At 41.2% G+C, this 22,584-nt stretch overlaps 1 protein-coding gene across 1 annotated transcript in view; it reads right to left on the bottom strand.

The window, feature by feature from the left end:
* The window catches only part of ror1 (receptor tyrosine kinase-like orphan receptor 1), a 131,391-nt gene that overhangs the window by 14,036 nt on the left and 94,771 nt on the right, over nt 1-22,584 (bottom strand). The window contains exons 3-4 of the mRNA XM_084909877.1: nt 20,274-20,564; nt 19,982-20,021 (exon numbers count right to left, since the gene is read on the bottom strand). Coding sequence (XP_084766003.1) covers nt 19,982-20,021; nt 20,274-20,564 — 331 coding nt within the window. The remainder of the gene's footprint in view (nt 1-19,981; nt 20,022-20,273; nt 20,565-22,584) is intronic.

Raw genomic sequence — 22,584 nt, 5'->3', positions numbered from 1 at the left:
TCCATACTGCCGTGAGAGCATGAAGCAGTTGGTGCAGATTTTTCTCCCCTTCCACCGCATGCCAAATTGGACTGAGATCTGACAGTGTTGTGTGTCAAAATCCCAGTATATCAGCAGTTTCAGCACATCTAGCACCAACAACCATGCCACAAGTCTTCGTTCAGCTTTCTTTTCCATTCCGATGCTTGGTTTGAATTTCTGCAGCTCATCTTGACCATGTCTGCATGGCTAAAGGGTTACTGTCATGTCATTAGCTGATTAGTTATTTGTTAATGACCAGTTGAGCAAGTGTACCTAATAAAGTGGGAGGTGAGTTTTATATAAATTTGAAAGCATCCAATAAGAGAACAAGACTGATCCTATCCATACTGACTATTTTGGCCCTGTTATAAAAAACAAGCTAACACTGCTTTATGTTTTCAGGACGTCTCACTCGAAATCCCAAATGTAAATCCACACGGTGGTGCTAGGAGATTGTCAAATACATAATCCAACATCTGCATATTATTGCATGGTAATCCATCTAATAGGTGTTGAGATGTTTTAATTTGAACCAATGTGGTAAACCATCCCTCAGACTCAAACAGCAGCTCTGGAGTCATTCTGTAAACTAAAATTACGATTGTATCCTCATATGATCAGAAAGTATGACTGTACAAACACTAAGGAAAAGAACATGGACATATTTATTTGTCTTGAGCCACTTCAAATTTCTTTATGTTTTGCTAGCAAAATTGGAAATAGGTGCAGGGATATATTAAAACATGTGCAAACCTACATGGAAATAAAGTATAGAAAGCAAAAACAGAGTTTGTACAATTGTAGTGTGAGACTCAATATTTGGTATTTGGCCACCTTTATTTTTCATCACTGCCTGAATTCCCTTTGGCATCTTTCTTATAATTTCTTTAAGTAGTCTTCAGGAATAGTTTTCCTTGAAGGCCATTTAAGCTTTTTGTTTGATGTTGCTTCAACTAAATAAATGGGAACAATTGCTACAGGCTGCTAGCCCAAAGTTGCAATTTCAAATTGGTACCTTGCGAAGTTTTCGATTATGTTTTGACACAACACTGATTCATCATTTGAGTAAGGTGCCTTTTTATGCTTGAACAAGCCATAGGTCAGCAGTCAGTTGCTTGAACTGGTCAGGTGCACGGACTACACTGTGAAAAAGCAGCCAATGTCCAAACAACTGTGAAAAAGCACCGAGAATCGTTGCTCAAGACCACTTTAATAAACATCACAAGAAAGTCTGGCTCCTAGAAGCAAATTCTAAAGAAATTAGGAGCGGCTCAAAACCTTTGCACTGTACATTTTCAGTTTTTCATAGGCAGAAACACACGTGCTTGGACAATGAAACATATAAACCACAAACTGATGATAGGATGGAGTGGGCTCGTTTTGATGTCTTCTCTCTGATCTCTTGACTAATACTGTGTCAGAACATCAGTACAATGACACAGACACGTTCCGGGATTTAAGGGCTGTGGTTTAACACAAACATAGAATTATCAGGAAAGGGAGAGTTTTCAGTTAAGGAAGAATGTTAAAAAATGTTGAGTCAACTCTGAATATCTCTAATAAGTTGTTCAATCTGGCAAAACAGCTGGATTTTTTAAACGTCCAAAGTTCTCAGTATTTCCACAGACCCCGCAAACTCTCCCAGTTCCACTTTCCAATGTGATGACTCGTCTTCACTCTTATCTGCTTTAACTTTTCCGTGATGATTTTTATTCATTAGTGGGACACATGGCAGTGAAGATAACTGTCCGACCAATGAACACAGAACATGAACACAGCTCAAAAAGGCTGTGACACAAATTAGCACACACTTTCTTTACTCCAGAATATGACAAGCGGCCTCGTCCTAGTCTCATCTGAGGATTAAACTTTGGTGTAGGGTTCTGATAATGAAAGAAACCTTTAAGCCTTGAGGATATAAGCTCGAGTGTTTCCCCATAAGAAGTCTGTGATGATGGGTTTGTGCTGAGTTGTGGGGTTAAAGGGATGAGAATCTCAATGCTCTTTGTTGGAGCATGCTATGGAAAGGAAAGGATTTGAGGATGATGAGAAGGGGGAGGGGAATCCTGATGACACTTTAGATTTTAGGGTTTTGTTTCCATTAGCTGCTCCGGGTGCTGAGTGAAGAGGAGATGAGCTGCTAGCAACATGAGGTCACAGCTGTTGTATCCTGATTAGGGATGCCCCTAAACTAGTTTTTATTTAATCACTCTCATCCTGGTTTGACAGGAATAATAAATGCTTTGACAGAATCAGGAGGTCTAACATGACCAATAACTTTTTGCTGCTCTAAACCTGCAAATTTAGTTGATAATGTACCTTTTTGTTACCAACCCATTATACATTTTACATTGCATAAATTCATAATTGTCATGTTATTGTGTAAAATGTAAAAGAAGCCAAAGTGCAATGATGTGCAAATCATCTAAAGCCAAGTTTTAAAAAGTACATAACAAATTTTTGAGAGTCAGAAAAGAAGGTGACTGGTTGGATATGCCCAGTAAAGCTCATGCGTTGTATTGTATCACTTGAATACAACTGTTTGCAAATTTATGTATGTGTTAGACGCTATGTATGTTTGCAACAGATTAAAGATGCCCAACAACGAATCAGACAGCACTTGTGCATCTGGAGAGAGAGCTCTAAGTCTCCGTTTTTCAATTTGTCTGTGCAGCAGGTGGAATATACACACATTCGTCAGCAACGGCTGCAAGCTGGCGATTCACATGTTGGGCTCTCTCCATTGGTGTGCACTCGTGATTTCATTATCACAGTAGAGCTGTGTAATGATCTCTTACTGACAGGGAGCCAAAATGGCCACCAGAGGCTGAGGCTGACTGGGATCTGTGGCTGCCAGTGGCCCGTGACCACACTGGGAATGAACAGCAAGTGAGGGCAAACTGAGGCACTGCATCAGGATACAATGGAGAAAGAAGGCCCTCTTGGTCATCATGTTACTGCTGCTCGCTGACTGCAACAATAGAGGCTTCTGTCAGAGAGAAGGAAACTAACAGAGCGCTAAGAGAAGAAGGATGTAAGAACAAACATGAGGGATTAATTTGAGCTGGTGTGCATTTTTTAAAAAAAGGGAAAAAAATAAGGAAACAAAATCAAAATCACAGTTTTTTTCCATCCAGCATAGCAAAACTTTGGTAGTATGGTCGAAACTGCCTGAATGCTAAGCTTGATTAATATAGCCATCAGTATGAGGGTTTATTGGGTGCCAAAACCATGAATGAAGCTTTATAATACTAGGAGGAAGAAGGTTTCTTCTTCTGTGGTTTTGTATCACAGTATTAATATAAACAGTAACGGGGTAAACAGTACAAATGGGGAATTCAGTGTCTGCCGTTTACAGATGATCCAGCTGTTATTTTACTGCCTGCCTGGCTACCCACTCAGTCTGGTATCATTTAAATAAATGGGGAGGCTGCACTTTTAAGCACACAGACAGTGGGTCTAAGGAAAAGTGTATAAAACATGGATGTGTCACTGGTTTGGTTTGTGGACTACTGTTTTGGAGCCTCTATGGCCTTTTAAGAGACAAGTAACCAAACACTGGAGTGACCATATAAGCTGTGAGCTAATGCTAGCTAGGTTAAACAGGATGATGCAGTGGAAACAGACACCAGCTAATTATGTGCTAACATATAAAAAAATCTCTCTCTCTAGATATTTATCTCACTGCGACTGTAACCAGGGTTTAGACATTAGAATTTCTCTCCTAATGAGTCATATTTAAGGTGTAGCATCTGTGCTCCACTGACCAGCAGAAAAGGCTACACTTCTGAAGAGACCAGGTGCCAAAGAATCAAAACCAGACATTTTGGAAAACTGTGAACCACTTCACTTTGAAAAAATTTCCTCTTTTACAAGAGCAACTTTGTGTCAATAAATATGGAAGATGAGTGTTGTTTATATAAAACAATGAAATAAGACAACAAAATAGAGAATTATTCCTAAACAAAGTTACTTACTCAGTGGCTTTGACCCTTTGAATATTTTTACTCTGGCTTCATTTTTCAGTCTCATTGCTTATCACTTGGTCTGAACATAGTCTACAATCGCAGTCTTTGTTTCTCTGCTAATGCCAAATATAGAATTCTTGCACATACTTCAACTGATTTTTACTGAAAAGCCAGTGCGGTGATTAGTGACTTTGAAAAATAAAAGCTAAAGCTTTCATTAAACTGTCTGTTTGAATAACTCTTGAATTGAGATAAAACCTAGAAAATTATTTTTGTAAACACTTCACTGAATGCAACTTAGATATTTATCTTATCTATAATAACGCAAAAATGACTCCCAGATATAGATGCTGGTGTTGCACTGCGCTCTGCTATAAGACCCAGAAAACTTTAATACAAGAGTTCAACATGCAGGAAAGGAACCGACATCAATCCCATCACTCCTCACAAAACTCCTGACCTGGTGACATCACTTTCCCAGAGGGCAGAAGGGACTCAGAGGTCCTGGAGGGTGGAGGGTTTGGGCAGTGAAGGTGTCAATCTGTCTGTCAGTTAGGAGTATAGGAGGCAATATGTCTGCTTAAGCCTGACATAAACCCAGTGGTTTTTCGGCAGACGCATACATACAAACAAACAGAGCTCAGGGGTCACAGAGTCGAATTTGCTGCCTGAGGAGGAGAGGGCTGGAGGGTTTTCACTTGAATAGCCACTTGAACACCTTAGCAAAAACTATAACCCAAAGCAAAGGAAAGGAAAGAAAAAAGTGTGATGAAGAACATTAAAAGGAGGGTCAAAGATTAATAAAATACGAAATACAAAGAACCTGGCAGCTTTGATATCTGAAAAATAGAAATGTTGATAATTTTCAGAACATCTAAAGTCGTTTAAGCAGGAAGGACCAGCAAAATGGGAAAAACAGCCTTATAATGTTTGACTTCCATGTAACAAAAAATTAGGGCTCTGAATTCCAAACTGTCAGTTGAGTATAACAAATACATCAGTTCGTAATTTATTTTCGTAAGAGGTCTTCTCCCCCCGGAGAAGTATTACAAAATTTATTCTTGTTTTCCATATCTCTGTTGCAAATAAATTCCTGACTTTATCTTTTTTCTTAATAGCATTCCTTGAATTGACTCCAGGCTGCCGGCAAACATCCGTGTGGAAACAATAATGACGAGAGAAGTAAGGAAAGCAGAAAATAAAGAAGAGTGAAACAAGGCTGCCAGGAGCAAACCTGCTTCTACCCGCCCCCCGACACACAGATATATACACACACACACTTTTGTGCATGATTTACAACAGCTTATAGCCTAGATCACAGATCCCAATCTGAACACACAGAGACAGACACTTAAAAAAGACAGGAGGACACATGTTTTGGCTAACTGGCTACTGACAGTGCTTAAGGAACAAGAATGTGCATGTTTGAACACAAGCACGGCTTCCTGAGGAAACTGAAATAATCCTTGATGAGAGCGAGTAAGAATCACAAAAGACACGGAGAAAGGTAACACTGTTGTGAAGCTCATAAATAATCCGTCTTTAAACACACTGGGGACTGTATGACAGAGAAAACACACAAAAAGACTTATGTTCAGTTTAAGGACATCCACCTTCAACGACATTCCTGTAACTAAACAAAGCTTCTAATGAACTGCTGACAGTATGTTCTGTATACCTTTGTCCACTGGATACATTTTCTGCAATTCCCACGGAAAAAAAAGCATTACAAATGATAATACACTTTATTTATATAGCACCTTTAAAAGCAGTTTACAAAGTGATTTGCCAAAAGTGCAAAGCACTTTAGAAAGGTAGAAAGATTTCAGGTGAAAAGGAAAGTGAAACTCAAAATTATATCTACTGCAATTTAAAAAAAAACAAACAAACCCTAACATCATTAACCCTTTCAAAAAGACATTCAAAAACATATCACATGGCTCTTGGGCTGCACTAGCGAAATGAAAATGTCAGGGAGCTATAACTGAGCCTGTGACTTTAAACACTGTTCTGGGGGTTAGAAAGATTTGAAAAAAAATTTGAGAAAAGGGATACTCTTTAACTGCATGTTGATAACAGATGTCATAAAATACATGTAGATTTTTTCTTTCTTTTCTTTTACAGCCTCTTTTTAATATACTGCTGGATATATTCAGTCCGGGTGCGGTGTTGAATTTGGCTCTTTGTCCTTGTAGCAGGTGATAGAGTGAACAAAGGTGTAGCATGTTTGATTAACAATGAAGACCAGATCCTCCGTGCTAAAGTTTGCAGTAAGAGCAGTTAAAAGGAAACAACAGTAAAAAGTGTCAGAAATCAATATGCAAAATACTGGATTTTGATCCCAGTCACTGAAAATATATCTTGGTTCACTCTATAAATTCCTTTTTAGGATGAATGAACAATTATTACCCAATGTGATCGGGTGGAAACCCCTTTCCTTTGCTATACACATCAGGCGTATTGCTGTTTCTCGACACATTTCACATTCAGAGTATCCAGGCATTTTGTCTGGAGTTCCTGGGAACTACAGGCAAGTAGTAATATGTTGATGAAACTGAAGCACACAACCAAGCTTAAGGAATGCGAGTACAACAGAAAATATTTATTGGAATGCTCCAGAAATCACTGGCAGCTATAATAGTACAATATTCACCTGCTGTGTGACAACCGGTGTAAAGCACAAATCTTGACACGGACATAAGAACTTACAGGCATACTCAAAAATGGTTTTGCTGAAGGTATTTTAAGGGATATGACTTGTCTTCAAGATCCAACCTTCCAATAATAAGATAAGTTAAGGCTCCTGCACTCGTAGAAACAAACACAACTATTCATTTGGTGAAAGCGCCAGGCAAACCCTCTCACAGCTGTCGTATATATTTACAATGTGCTTGATATATGTGTACGTATGTGCAACTTTGTGTATGTTCACAGAACCTTTTTGTGATGGAGGAAACATTATAGTATTTCAACAAACCAAAAGGTTTCTGTGCATGCACAAACCTCGCCGACTCACACGAACTGCTTATCAGCCGAAGCTGCATTATAACAAAGTCAAAGTCCCTCTAGAAGCAAGCCATCGCAAAACACCACTAGGCACATATTTGGGGAGTTATTCTGAAGCATTAGCTAAATTAACTTTCATTTGATTGTTTACTTAGACATGGAAATGGCATGTATGGAATCACAGGTCAAATCAGATGAAAACTGTTTAAAGTGTTTGCTGGCTTGGCTGCAAAAACAACCCTCCTTGCTGTTTGGGGGATTTCCCCATCAATTTAAAATAGGAATTCTTTGAGTTCTGTGTTTATACCAAGAGACATGAAGTCAAAATGATCTCCTAATAGCAAAGACTTTCACTTTAGCTCTTATTGAGACGGTCGAGTCCTCAAGATTTTCTGATTAACAAATGCAACTTTTTTTTAGATTCTAACATTTTATAAAAAAATGGATATCCTGATATATCTCTGCTTTTCCACATATTACTACATAGTGTATATAACAAAAATCACTTAACACACTTAAAATAAATGTATTGAGTGGATTAACTTTTGGAGGCTTTGTTTATTTTTATTTTTTTGGACTGACGATGATGTGAAAGTGTCAAAGTGCTACAGAAAGCATTATCAGTGGTCAGACAAAGCAATGGCAATGGGGAAGGGTGAAATCAAAAAGGTATACGATCCCAGTTGTAATGCTTTTGGCAAATTCATTTGTGACTCATAAGACTCAGTTATGAACATGGGTGTCTGTGTGTCATTTTGCACCACACAGACTAAGAGTTTTCATGCTAAGACTGGGTCAGCAGAATTTTATAAAGTCCACTTTAAAATTGCTAAAGTGCAGGAGCAGTGTAAACTCTAGGCATACAATATATCTCTTACAGCCTTTACAAAAACAGAGCTGAACACAGGCTGGAAAAAGAAACATAATTTAATCAGTTTTGTCACCGGGCTCCAGCAGCCCAAATTTGCTCATACTTGACCTCACCCTATCCTGGCCCACCTAAGATGAGTTTGACATCATTTCACAGAAGTGAATGAATCTGATCAAAACAGAAAAACATATGTAATCTGGGCTCTCTGCCTCACACTGACACTAATAAAACTGTAGAATTGGTCCAGTGAGGTTGCGTTCATCTAGCTTTTCAAGAAAATCCAGAAAAGGAGACTTTATCAAAACCCCGAATGCCCTTTGGTCACATGGATGCAATTTGGTGGGCGCCAGGACTAATAAATGCTAAACTGATTGAAAAACTGACCTGAACTGATGGAAGATAATAACACTCTCAGCACAAACTGCATTGATCACATTAAGTGCTGCATGCCATCTGGCTTTCGCTGGGAGGACAGCGATCTAAACTGCTAACAAAAGCCTCTATATAACCTCGAAATAGACACAACATACACTGTGCCCATTTGTTTCTCTCACACACCACCAAGGGCAAAGAAAGAGCACTTTCTCTGCATACAGTTCCCTTTTTTTCCTGTGCAAAAGTGTATATGTGTGTGTGTGTTCATGGGAGGTTTAGGGCAGAGTTCAGGGAAAACCCAAATACCCTGTGTAGACCTTCTAACCCTCAGGGAGAAACTGTGATTCACAAAATCTCTCTCTCTCTCGCTCTCTCTCACACACACACACACACACACACACACACACACACACACACACACACACACACACACCTTAAAACACAGACTTTACCAGATCTGACCTTGACCAGACCTGCCAACGGGATCACCAACACACATACACAAGGAAACCTGGGAAACAGGAAACAGGAAGTGGGCCTTGTCCAAGCATGTGTGCGAAAGCTCCGTTAATAAAGAGTGGTGTATGAAAACTCATAATGTGTGTAAAGACAGACGTGTGTCGCGTCTAATGCCTAATAATGTAAATTGCTTTAATGGCTAAGGCCGTCTACAATTTATGCCCCCCCCCTCCCCCCCCCGTGTGTGTTGGGCAGCATTTAGGTGGGGCTTGTGGGAGGGAGGCTGTGGTGGGATCTCTGATTTCAAACAGCCGCTGGTGCTCTGGGACCAGGGCATGTCAAAAGGGCCCGTCCCCGATGAGCCATATTAGGGCCCTGATCCCCAATCAATCAGCACCACGCTAAAAAGAATCCCAAACAAGACGGCAATTAAGCCCCGCCGAGGACTTAACTAAACACGTGAGAGAGATAGGCTTTGTAAGAGTAACTCTGTGGGCACTTCTTTGACTCGGTTTGTGAGTGTGCATTTTTGCACGCCTACTTGTGGGGAAAAAGGCCCCAATCTATGCAAAGTACAGAGGTTCAAAATGTCCCTGCAGAACAACCTTTGTTTTTCAAAGTGGAACAGTAAACACACTCATATTTGAACACGAAGCATCAGAGCGCCTACTGATTATGTTTTGACAACTAGACTAGAAGCTGAGTCTGATATGCAAATGCAGGTAAAAAGGAGACCTTTAATATGCTATAACTTGCTTTTTCACCTGGTGAAGTGACCATTGAACCTTTAACTATAATGCCCTTTTTTGAAAATTTCACCAGTGAATTATCAGAAAACACATATAACCATTATCTGGACCAGTGTTTGCTACAGTTATTCTCTGTTAGGGATCCCCGTGCCCTGTTTTACACCCCTGCTCTATGTCATAGACACTAAACTGAATGATAGAGTTCATGACTTTAATGGTCAAAGTTTGTGAGAAATAAAAGCAGTTCTGAACAAATTTGGGATTTTGGTGTTGGTGTTTTTTTAAGAAACCTAAAATGTGTTTGTGGCCTTGAAAAATTAACACAACCATCTGTATTTATAAAGCATGGGAGCACAAATGCTGGATAAAAGGACACAATTTTTTTAGATGAGCTTAAAAGTTTAAGCTACTCCTTGAAGGCCTGTAACTCGGAAAAAATTAAACTAAACTAAATTCACTGTGTACAAACACACACACGCACCCTCCTACACACACCAGCTTATTTTAATGGGGTCAGGCTGGAGGATTTGATTGGCTTTCATAGAATGACCCAAACATGGACAGAATACCTTTTTATAAATTTCACCAAGAAAGTTTCCCCGCTTCATGTTCCACGTTTGGCAGATAAACATAAGCAATATGAGGACTGTCCACCAGCTACTGCTCTTACCCCAATTAAACTGCAAGCAGGTTGAGAAAACTCACAGAGCCATTTGCGTGCAAGTCCGAATGGCAAGAAAAAAGACTTTCAGTGTGACAGATGTGTTCCCCCTACTCCTAAAATTAAAACAGAGAGAAGAGCCCCATGTGTTAGTCTGAAGCGCTGAAGAAAATCAGCATGTGGTCGAGAAGAAATGCATCCAAAAATTGAGAGGGCCTGTCATCCCCTCAGTTTGAATGGGTGCGATGCTTGTGGTGTAGAGCAAATCATAATCAGTCCTGGCCAGCATCAGAGAACCGCAGCCGTGTTGACACTGGCACCGAGGTGCGAAGAAGTGAAACCAAAATCCAGGGTTTCTCAATACAGCACACAAGTTCACAGTCTCAGTAAGAGTCTATTCTGACCAAAAACAGCACATGCACTATGCTGCGGGCTGGGGGGTTTAATGGGCGAGTGGAGGAGAGGTTTTGAAATGGCGGGCCTGCATATCTCTCTGAACTAACAGGACACTTTTTTGCACCTCGTTTCAGAGTTAGCATGCATTTGGGGTTTTGTTAATATCAAATAAGGCAACCGGTTAGCCAAACAGCATGTTCACCTTCTTCCTGAAGTTAAGAAATAACGTTTGTATGCTGAATGCGACTCTATCGCCAGGGGTTGCTAGCATAATGACATAAATAAAGGAAGCAGCTACCCTGGCTTTGTCCAACACCACAGATTCACACTTTATATGTTGATTGTGTTATCTGTAAAACAGCTAAAGTGATTTTAAAAAAACAAAACCCAGATTGTAGGGTTGCAGGAGGTTATGTGTGATGCTTTCTGGGAGTCCTGAAGGCAGTTGATGCATTTCAGTGTTTTCAATGGACTAAACAATTTTGTTTACTTTGGACAGCAGCAGGCTGGCTCATTCCCTGTTCTCAGTTTTGATGCTAAGCTATGTTAACCAGCTGGTGCAGATTCACATTCATCAGGCTGGTCTACTCATTGTAAGGCACCTTAGTAGCTGTGCAATAACAAGAGAGAGTTTTAAGGAAACTTGCCATATGTGGAAAAATTTAATTACCCAGAGTTTCACTGGAAGGCAGCAGATAAAATGTGAATGCATCACATAAAATACTGCAGTCAGTGTAAAAAAAAAAAGAAGCTAGTAACCACAAAGACAATAGGTGAGCCTAAACTCAAAAGAAATGCTTACTGAGAAGATAACACCCTACAGAAACGGCCCTATACTGATTAAACTATGTGACTGCGGTCTCTTGTTGCCTAAGAGCTGGAAGATCTTGAGAGGGAAATACAAGATACAGCCTTGAGCTGAAAATCTGTAATAGATTCCCTAAATAATTATTCAATTTAAAAGCTTAATTGTGGTTTAATTTTGCATGCTTTGCTGATCGTTGCCAGATTAAAAAACCCTCGACGGCATCGCTTTATCCTCCCCCCTGCTTGCAGAACACACCTAGAAGGCAGTGCCGTACATCAAGTGTGCAATTACAAGCCGTATTAATAAATCGGTGCCAATTACACAGATATTGCAAGCACAAACCTTTCATAACAGCTGCTCTACATGAGGAAGAAAAGACTTTTCAGGGTCTCAATCAGTCTGTTTTGATTACTGCAGGCGCACGAGCCTCGTCAAGCTACAGCGTCAACTTTGTGTGGCATCTTCAAGTCATTACACGTTATGAAAACGACTTCCTCAAACTAATTTGTCAATCAGCCCCGGCACCGTGCAGGGCGGGACACACACACGCCACGGTCCCGTCTATACAAAGTCAAATTGCTCCTGGATTTTTTTTATTTTTTTTTTAACCCTTTGATGCTTTGAGTGTACAACAGGATTGCCAGCAGGCTAAAAGGCAGAGCACGCCTCCGGGCCGTTGTCTCCTCAGCTCCAAGGTCGATTTAATCTAGTGTGTTGACAGCTGGCTAATTACAGAGCCTTATACAGTGTGTTGGTTCGTTTCTTGCCACACAGCCACATGCACACTGAGATGCAGAAGACATATGTATATACACACATACACACACACACATACAGGAAAAGTTAAGACTGAATGTGCGTTTACACTATATTACAGTTAAACACACCTGATTGGAGCAATCACCTCAAGTCATCAAGTTACATGTAAACGAGAGATTGACCGGCAAATTAATCGCAAGTTTACAAAAAGTAAATAAAGATATTACACACACACACACACACACATATACACACTCACTACAACAGAAATTTTGATACAATAAAGACTTTCAGCTCTTGATGGACACTAATGATGAGTAAACCAGCACAGCGCGTCCTTCATCGAGCGCATTCAACCGTTCACTTCCTAAAAAGGGGGATACGTCGAAGCGAGTGAAAGGAAGATTAAGTGTAAGCAATGAGCAGAAAGGTTAGAGCTCTGACCAAATAAAAAAAAAGGAGCCAGAGAAAACAGAGCTGAGAGAATCTGTTCTCTGTTAAACCTGCCTCTCTTTTATTCTTCGGCACAGAGTGGACTGAGGAGAAAGGAGGCACAAGAGAGGGAAAGGAGGAAATAAGAAAAAAAGAAAACAGCCATTTTTGTGAGTTTCTTAACTTTTTTATTTTTTTTTTACCAGCGCCGAGAGAAAAGCAGCGGGGGAAAGTTTTGCGAAATTTAAACAGCCTCGACAGCTGGGGTGCGGTGTTATTAATCTTTTCAAACAGCGAGAAAACCCCTGTATTATAAACACAGACAGAGACTCGGGGATCGGCGGCTGTGTTGCGTAAAGTGTGTTTATTGCTTCTGTCAGATTAAAAATGTGTATATCCAGTAAGTCAACATCTTTATTTTGAGGGGGGGAAACATATATAAGCTGCTGTTTCTGAAAATCTGAAAAGGAACTAGGAAATAACCAATCTGTAGGAAGATGGAAAACACATCCCAGCAGACACAAAACACAGCCGGCATTTAACTTACGTTAGTTGTGTTTCTTGTCATCTAGTAAACGCATGATCAATATTATTATGGCTCTGCTTTTGGTCTCCACCAGTATTGAGGAAAAATATCTGGTCTGCTAGTTGTTAATCACACCTGTGTGCCTTTCACTTCCATGCAGAAACTGTATTGTGGGTTTTGGGTCAAAGCTCTGCAGAACTAAAAGGAAATGTAGAGTTGGGTGATACCTCTGTGGGTTTGGCACCAACACAAAAATCTTTCAGGTTTTATATTTTACAGCTGCTTTAACCATATGAATGATGCAAACTTCCAAGTCATGCATTCACTGCCTCCCTTTAGTGTTTTAACATTATAATTCAAGTTAAAAAAGCATTTAAAGATCAGGTTCAGCCTAATGTGAGTCTTGTTCGAATGCAGACAGAAAAAGAGAGTAAATAACTGCATCTTCCACTGTTTTAGGCTGCTTTATCGCAGCGTGGGGACTTTAGATGCTAGCTTTTGTTGGAAGTATTTAACTGCCTCTGATGTGAGCTTACATCTGAATCTCACGCCGGCTCACGCGGCTAATCATACCTGAGCGCCCCCGACCCCGACCGGACTCCAGCATCAAAGAAAAACATGCAACTCCCAAATGTTAATGGTGCCATCATCCTCCTACTCTGCTAACAGTATTTGTCTTTCACTCCCTTCACCCCACTCGCTGTGCATAGGCAGAAAAAAAGGGAATGAATAAAGTTGGGGCGCTCTAATTTTGGCAGGCGAGACTTTTCCCCCCTCTCCCTGTGTTTGTGCAGGCTCTGTGAAAACATCTCCAAGGTGGAGAGAAGATGGAGGAGAATGTCAAGCAGGAGCCCTGACACAGTAATCTGCTTCTTAATTATGGTAACTGCTGATATAATAGTGGACTGTGGACTGAATCAGCGCTTTAGATTTGATGCGAGTCAAAAGTAACTCACAGCAATTAGGCGTTGAAGCTTAACTTGGGCAGATGACAGGTGGACCTGAAGGCATATTTTCAGATATTAGAGGAAAATACACCATGCATGGCTGTACATATAAAGCTACAATGTTTGTACAAGTGAAATGGCTTCGATCAAAGGCTGGAAACACGGACATAGGAAGCCTCAAAAATAACACTTTCAGCTTATCACTATAAAACAATTAAAAATACAGTTCGTATTGTTGTGTTGCAATTTTATTGTTGGACAATAGCAAAGGATTTCTGATCTGCACTCGGACAAGTTAGGCCCACACTTGTCTGTTGCAACCACAGGAGTCGCCCCCTGCTGGCCACCTGCACTGGCTGCATTGGCCGCAAGCTACGTCGACGTTTTACATCTAATTTCTAAAATTTAGAGCAGCGGCGCTTGCTTGCTTCGCTGGTGTATGAAAACACAACTGATTCGTGCAACATACATAAACACATAAGACAAAATAACATTACAGGCACTACCAATGAACACTAATTTACAGTAAGTTAATATTAAAAATGTACATATACACTGTGGTGGGGTGTGGTATGTGGCTCAGCTGTAGGGGAGGGGTGGTGTCAGGGGAAGGCTGACCGACACAGCTGATTTTCATCGTATAATTATGCCTTCCCTATTTGAGTGGGATGCCGGGACCTGACAGGAGAGCTGTGTGTACTACACTGGAGAGAGGCGGCTGTAAAGCTGCATAACCGGAGTGGCTGCAAAGCAGTGTGCCGTGGGTCCTTCACATCATGTACACATAACTCATCTCATCCAACTCTTAGCAAAAGTATCCTAAAATGACAAAATTTGCGATTAAGAGGGTTGCAATACTGGTATAATGTTTTGGCTGTAACCTGAAAATTAAAACAATTTTCAGGTTTCCACTGTTCAATACCTGGAACAACAGAAACAGAAAGAATAAGTAAACAGACATGCCACGCATAGCCACATATCCATATTTAATTACTGACCATCTATTGGTGCTGCTCATTTTTAGCTGTTGGCATCTGGAAAGACAGAAGCCCTGAAATATCTTCATTTCACCAAACCTTTAACATTCCAAAATGCCATGCTTTAAACTTTAAGATGTCTCTTTCCCTCTCTCAATCATCTACGTGTCTTCCCCCCCCCTAATTTCAGACCTGCTTTACTGCACTTCCTTCCTCTGGTCTCAGGCAGCTCCATTCAACACAAACTGCTTGGATTGTGAGCTGAAACCTCGAGGCTCTCCGCACTAAAAACCAAACCCTCGGGACACACACTGTAATCCTTTGCACACCACAGAGTGTATACTTTTTCGTTCGGCTCAGAGGGGATGGAAATCTCAGCCCAGGCTGAAGCAAAGGCAGCACAGAGGACCTGAAGTTTGCGTTCAGGTTCAACAAGGTGGGTGGCGAGAAATTTTCCCCAAAATTTATGAGCAATACTTGCGGATAATTCTTCCCTACAACACCGCTGTCACTTTCAGCTTCTTGGGAGCAGGAGGTGAAAGAAAAAAAAAACAGTGCAGGGTAAATGAATACAATTCACACAAACTGACAAGCTTCTAAACCAGATGTCTTTCAGAAAACTCTAAAGGAGCAGATGTTTTGATTGTTGAACAGCTGTGGTATGAGGTAAGTGGCCAAAGGTCACCAAGTGTCATCATTAGGTGAACTTGTCTTCTTGATGGCTGCCACCCTAACTTTACAGCTAATAAGCTGGCCGTGACACTAATGATGAGCAGCAGCCCGCCGCCACCGCACCTCCACTGTTGTCAAAGGAGGCACCTGTCTATTTAAATGAAGGCTGTAATGACTGTAATGACTCGAGCTCGCGCTGCTTCCGCTTGACTGCAACCCTTTCCTTTAAAAGTCGACAGAAAAGAAAACAAGGTGAGGAGAAGGTAATTTCTTCCACACCCATGGCGTACAATGTGTCTAGTTTGTTGAAGGGCTATCTCGATGAGCTTTTCAAGGCTCAGGCTGATCACTGTGTTCTGCTGGATCAAAGTTTTCTTTGCGCCAACTTTTATCACTAGTATAAAGCCTTTGAAAGCAGTTTATAAATGTTAACAAACATTACCATAAAATGATGCGTGACTATGATGCAAGAGCAGAAACCTCATGGTTTAAAATGATACTTTGACAATGAAAATAAATCTTTTATAGATAGCATATGGATGTATTTTAACTAGAATGCTTGAAAATTGTGGTTTTGTGTGACAACTGGAATGTTTGGCAATGTCCCAGTTATAATAACATACACTTGTTCAAGTGCTAGTTTCAAACCAAGCATCCAAAAGGGGAAGAACGGTGACTTGAACGTGGCATGATTGAAAGAGTTGATCAGCTGGTGTTTTTGCACGCAACCATCTCTAGGGTTTACAGAGAACGGTCTGAAAATGACACAGAAAAAAAGAAAATGCCTTATTGGTGTTAGAGGGCAGTGGAGAATGAGCTAATGGGAAGGGAGAAGTAACACAAATAAGAAAAGATACTTACTTTGTGACTATAAGGTGACAATCAACCGACAACAAGGAATAAAAGTAGGTTTTAAAAAATAAAAAGAACTATTTAAACGAAACACCTGTTATACCCAAGATATACCCAAGCTGCAGAAGAGCATCTCTGATTACACAACACAAACCTTGAAGGGTTACAGCAGCAGAAGACCACAAAAGGTGCCACTGCTGTCAGCTAAGACCACAACTCACCAAAATGGGACGACAGGAGATTGGAAAAATGTTCGAAGGTCTGATGAGTCGCAATTTCTAACTACAACGCTCAGACTGCATGGTCTAATGGTTCAAACTGCTGGTGGTGTTCTGGTTTTTCTTGGCACAAATTGGTACCTTACCACCAATTAAGTATTGTTTAAATATCTCAGCCTGCCTTAGTTTCCCCCTCATAGCATAGTTTTAGGAAAGCCATGGAAACATTCCTCAGACATTTTTGTCCATATTGACGTGATAGCATCGTATAATCGACCATACTTTGCTCATCAAGAATTAAAGCAGTTCTGAAAGCAAAAGAGAATCCGATCAAACTCTAGTAAGGTGTATCTAAGGAAGTGGCTGGTGAGTGAATGTCAGTATGTAGCAGCAGGAGGCTAAAATCACTTCCTCCTACTTGAAATCTCATTCAATTTTCCATTTCAGTTTATTTCCAACACGACCGTACTGCAAAGCCAAAAGTCTCTTTGAAATTTCTTCTTTTTATTGATGTTTCCCTTGAGAAAGTGCATTGTGATTCTTTTGTGAACCAACTGCATCATCTGTGAAAGCTGTAATTTGGCTGCACAGGAAGACATCAAAAAAACATGTAAACAAAAAGAAACTGCCGAAACAGATGTTTTAAGAGGGAGCGGGGCGCGTGTGCACGAGGCCGTGCATGAGGCCGCGCTCATGCCAGCGTGTGACTGGATATACTAAGTGTCTGACATGCGTTTTGTGCCAGCAGTTTTGATTCACAGGACGCCGCATGGAACATGGCAGCGAGCCTCGCCATAATGTCATTGGGGAAAATCATCCAGCTTCGTCTCTTTTGATCCTGCAAGAATCAAACGAACTGAAAAAAACTTCATAGAGGTTTTATCCAATAACCGGGGAGACGTTAAAACAAAATGAAGGAAGCATGCCAGACACAAAGAAAATTTTGATTTGGGCAGCGTTAGAGTGCCAAGAACATGAAAATGTTTTATGGAACGTATTTTGATGCTGTCTAAAAGAATTTTGTAGAACTTGGTTTTTATTTGCCACTTAAGGCCTCCTTTAATTTTATTTGCATGTTCATATTAGAGGATTGGCATTGTGGGTGCTTTTGCTGCTGGTATCGAATTAGGTGACTTTAAAGTATCATTTAACAAAAACCACTTACAAAATATGCAGGTCTTCTTTGACAGCATTATTTAAGGGAGAGTTTAAGTAATCGACTAAGGTCACCAGAAGACAGAATTCATTCACGCTTTATACTCCTGGATCTGCTCTTTTCTGAACTCTGTCAAATTTTAAGGCCCACTTACAGGGCAGAATGACTGTAATCAGAAGTTAGTGAAGGTGGGCTCTGATTATGCAGCTACCATCCATCCATCTTCATCCGCTCTATCCGGGCCGGGTCGCGGGGGCAGCAGCCTAAGCAGAGAGGCCCAGACCTCCCTCTCCCCAGCCACCTCCTCCAGCTTATCCGGGGGAACACCAAGGCGTTCCCAGGCCAGCCGAGAGATATAATCTCTCCAGCGTCTCCTGGGTCTGCCCCGGGGCCTCCTCCCGGTGGGACATGCCCGGAACACCTCACCCAGGAGGCGCCCAGGAGGCATCCTTGTCAGATGCCCGAACCACCTCAGCTGGCTCCTTTCGATGTGGAGCAGCAGCAGCTCTACTCTGAGCCCCTCCCGGATGGCCGAACTTCTCACCCTATCTCTAAGGGAGAGGCCAGCCACCCTTCGGAGGAAGCTCATTTCTGCCGCTTGTATCCGCAATCTCGTTTTTTCGGTCACTACCCACAGCTCGTGGCCATAGGTGAGGGTAGGGACGTAGATCGACTGGTAAATTGAGAGCTTCGCTTTTACACTCAGCTTCCTCTTCACCACGACGGACCGGTGCAGCGTCTGCATTACTGCAGCTGCAGCCCCAATCTGTCTGTCGATCTCCGGCTCCCTTCTCCCATCACTCGCGAACAAGACCCCGAGATACTTGAACTCCTCCACTTGGGGCAGGAACTCATCCCCGACCCGTAGTGGGCACTCCACCCTTTTCCGGCTGAGAACCATGGCCTCAGATTTGGAGGTGCTGATCCTCATTCCCGCTGCTTCACACTCGGCTGCGAACCGTTCCGGAGAGGTATGCAGCTACCTTTGGAAACTATTCTTATAGTTGTCAAACACCATTGTTATTGATGTATATACTGAGGGGGGAGGTTGTCAAACGTCATCTTTCTAAGTTAATTATAGACTAGAAATCAGATCAATGCTTTCAATGCATTTTGTCTGTCAACACAAAAAAACAGCAGGTCCAATTTCATGAAACTGGTGGAGTGATGCACTGTGGGCATTCTGTTATGGATCTGGATCATTTTTATTCGCTTTCCTCTAAAACTGAATGAATGGCACAGGTTTCGCATTTGTTAACATTATGAACCAAACCCTGTTTGCTGATTAAAGTTGTTGTGTGTGTAAGTAAAGTAACCCAATTTCTCCAATATGAGCATCAGTGTATTAGATGCTATATAGAGACAAAGCACTGTGTGCGTCAGTGTCTGCTTTGGGCCCCAAACTGTGCGCGCATGTGTGTGTGTGTGTGTGTGTGTGTGTGTGTGTGTGTGTGACGGCCCAACAGTCCACATTCCAAACCGTGGACTGAAATATTCAAATATGGACCATGTGCGTGTCTACAGTTGGGTAGAAAAGCTTTCTAGAACAAGAGAGATCTGAGCTTTAAAGGCTCATATTAAATATTCATTTAGTTCCCCATGAGACCTGTACCAATAAAATGGAAAATTACAGACCAGGCCTTGTTATAAAGTGAGTGATTACTCAATGAATATGCTTTATAGGACGTCTTAGGGTAGCTCTTTGCAAACCAGCATTGAATTGCTGTAGCTGGACACACAAATCATCACTGTGTTTTCCACTTTGAAAACTGCATGTGCAGACTTCAGTATAAAGTAGGAATGCTCCATACTCTAATATGTGTCTTTAGTTAAAATAATTATCAGAGTAAATATTAAACAAAATTACAGTGTATATTATCTCTTTGGTTCATAAGACCTGCAAGTTGCATGTTTTACTAACCTAAACCGATGAGGTGCTTGTGACCCATGCACGAGCAGGTCTTTCTTTAGTTTTAAAGCTCCAGTAATATGTAAAATGCAATTCTCTCATAATCTGCAATTTGTGTGTGGGATCTGCTCACAAACGAACTTATCTGAAGCTGTCCCTTGTATTGTGGTAATGAATAGACTGACAGAGAGAAAAATGGTTAGAGGAAAAGCGACTTACGTGGGCTCTTTTGGCAGAGACGTAGGGAGCGGATCTGGATCTGGAAAAGAAGACAAGGGGATTTTTTTACTACAGGATAAACAATATTGTTTCCAGATTTTTCTCTGTGCAAGCTGCCAGCTACAAGAAGAATCAGCTGAGATGAGTGCTGCTATGAGGAGCCAGATCTCTAGGAAAAGAAATAGAAATAGGTGGGGGGAAATGGACGGCAGTAAGTTTTTAAAAGTTTGGCTGTTTTATCAGTTTGAGATGCACAGATGCTTAGATGCTACTGGTAACAAAGTCTTCTCACCGAACTTGACAAACAGCACGCCCGTGGTGGAAACAGAGCCCTGGATGTTGGTGGCCACACACTGGAAGTATCCCGTGTCAGTAGTGTCCAGGCTGCGGATGCGGAGGCGTGATCCAAACAGCGTGGACCTGTAGGAGACCCGCCGTGGCTCCTGTACCACAGGAGCATCGTTCTTAAGCCAGCGCACAGTGGGTGGTGGGTTTCCGGAGACACGACACAAAAGTTCGGCCGTCTGGCCCACGGAGGTGGTTATGTTGTTCATGGGAGCGTCGAGGCGGATGAAGTGAGGTCCTGGTAGGCAGTGTAGGTAGGATAAAAGAAAAGAATACGAGAGAGAGAAAGAAGAGACAGATGGTGATCATGTGGAGGTGACTAGAAGAAAAATGCCCTTTGCATGCATTCTTTACAGATTATGAAATGTATGTATTTTCAAAGTATTAATTTAGTTTTCTTTGTTCTTTTTAAATGTACTTAAAGATGTTTGTAGTGCAGTAAAAACAACTGCAAAGTGCAGGTTTTTGATTTTTTGCCCTGTTGTAGCCAAAGCCAATTTATTATACCTGATACACATGCACACACACACACACGCATACACATATACATATGTATATATGTATGTACGAACAAGACCATGAATGAAGAAAATCAAGAAAATTGTACTACACAGCCCAAGAACGATGACATAAATCAAACAACACTTACTGTACTACCTCAGAGCCAGATATTAAATAAAACATACTGCTGTGTGAAAAAGAAATGCGGTAAAACAAACTCTGTGTTTTCAGACACACATATTCAGAGCCTGGTTTCACAAGTTATTTTGTGGTTGCCACTGTTGTGACACCTAATTTCTCTTTTCATCATGGCTGTATGATGCCAGAGGGTTTCCCCCTCAGATTTATGTGTATGAGCTCATGAGGCAATATCACCTGCGTTGCGGTCTTCGAAAAAAAGAAGAATCAAATTTAAAATGACTGGTTCCCAGTGTTTCGTGCCTGTTTTCAAACAGTCAAAACAAACAGCTCTTGATTACTATTATGAATGAGAGGAATGATTACAGCAAGCAAAAAGTGCCTCGCCATCGAAACCAATGCATGAAGGGTAATGCTATTAGAACACACTGCAATACAAAAATGAACTAAATCGTGATTCCCTCCAGAACCGTATTTTTCCCCTTAAGCTGGTCAGTAAAAAAAAAACTATCTGGAGGGCCACCTAAGAGTTTAATGTGCAGGAAAAACATTGGTCTTAATGTCATGAAAAACCTCTGGAAAGTTCTCTCAACCCCAAAACCTGTGTTAGGTATGCAGAAATGCTCCTGGTTACACAAACTGGCCAAGACAAACAAATGAGGAAAAGCACATACAGAAGAATCTCAAATGAAAAATGAATGTGTGTGAATAGAGAGGTTGATGGGTATAAATAGAGGCGCACACTTACTTGTGCGAGTACACCAGCACTCAGATTTTTACTACTGTATTCCATGCAAGATTAACTTCAAGGTTTTCCAAGGAATGTTAACAGAAAAATGTTAGAGAGCGGTCAGAAAATTAACCGTATCAACATCGACATCTATGGAGGTGAACATGCTGATGATAGAAGAACTGCATAAAACAGTGCTCATTCATATTACAGCCTTGTTTGAATAAACTTTACTTGGGTTGGAGTGCGGGCCAGCTTTCTTTCACTGTGAGCATCCCATGTTGTGGTTGGTGGAATGATTCATGCAGTGTCTGTACAAAAGTTGGAGGGGCAGTCAGGCAGAAGAATGTGTAATGTAACTTAGTAAAACGTGTACAATGTAAGACGAAAAACTGCAATCAAGCAAAAGGTGTCCACCTACATATTGAGCTTCATCGTGGGCAGTCTTTGTTTAAGGCTTTTGTAAAAGAAGAGAGAAGTCATCGGAAAAAATGGAACGTGTGTGTACTTTATGTTCTTTGAGTGTATGGTGTAAAAACCTGAGCACATGGCCTCTATCTCAGTGCATGTGCTTGGCAGGTTGTAGAATACACACTCACAGCTTCTTCCATACAGACTGAGGGCTTAACACAGCACTGTGGTACTAACAAGTACCACCCCACCACCGTCTCCTCTCCCCATTTTTCACCAACCTTAATATGACCTCTTTTCTCCATGTGCTCTACACAGTCCTGTATCTCAACATTACAGCAGCGAGATCAAACCCTTCAGGAGGTCGATGCTTTTAAAGTCAGCCGGAACAATGACTGTAAACCTTCATCCAATTTTCCTTTTTATTTACTCCTCCACTCCACCGCTGATGTGTGCACTTCATTTCCACACATAAAAA

The sequence above is a fragment of the Perissodus microlepis genome, chromosome 17 (assembly GCF_051167445.1).
Source record: "Perissodus microlepis isolate ML-2025 ecotype Zambia chromosome 17, ASM5116744v1, whole genome shotgun sequence".
NCBI classification, from domain to species: domain Eukaryota; kingdom Metazoa; phylum Chordata; class Actinopteri; order Cichliformes; family Cichlidae; genus Perissodus; species Perissodus microlepis.
This window is presented reverse-complemented; position numbering and strand designations above follow the sequence as displayed.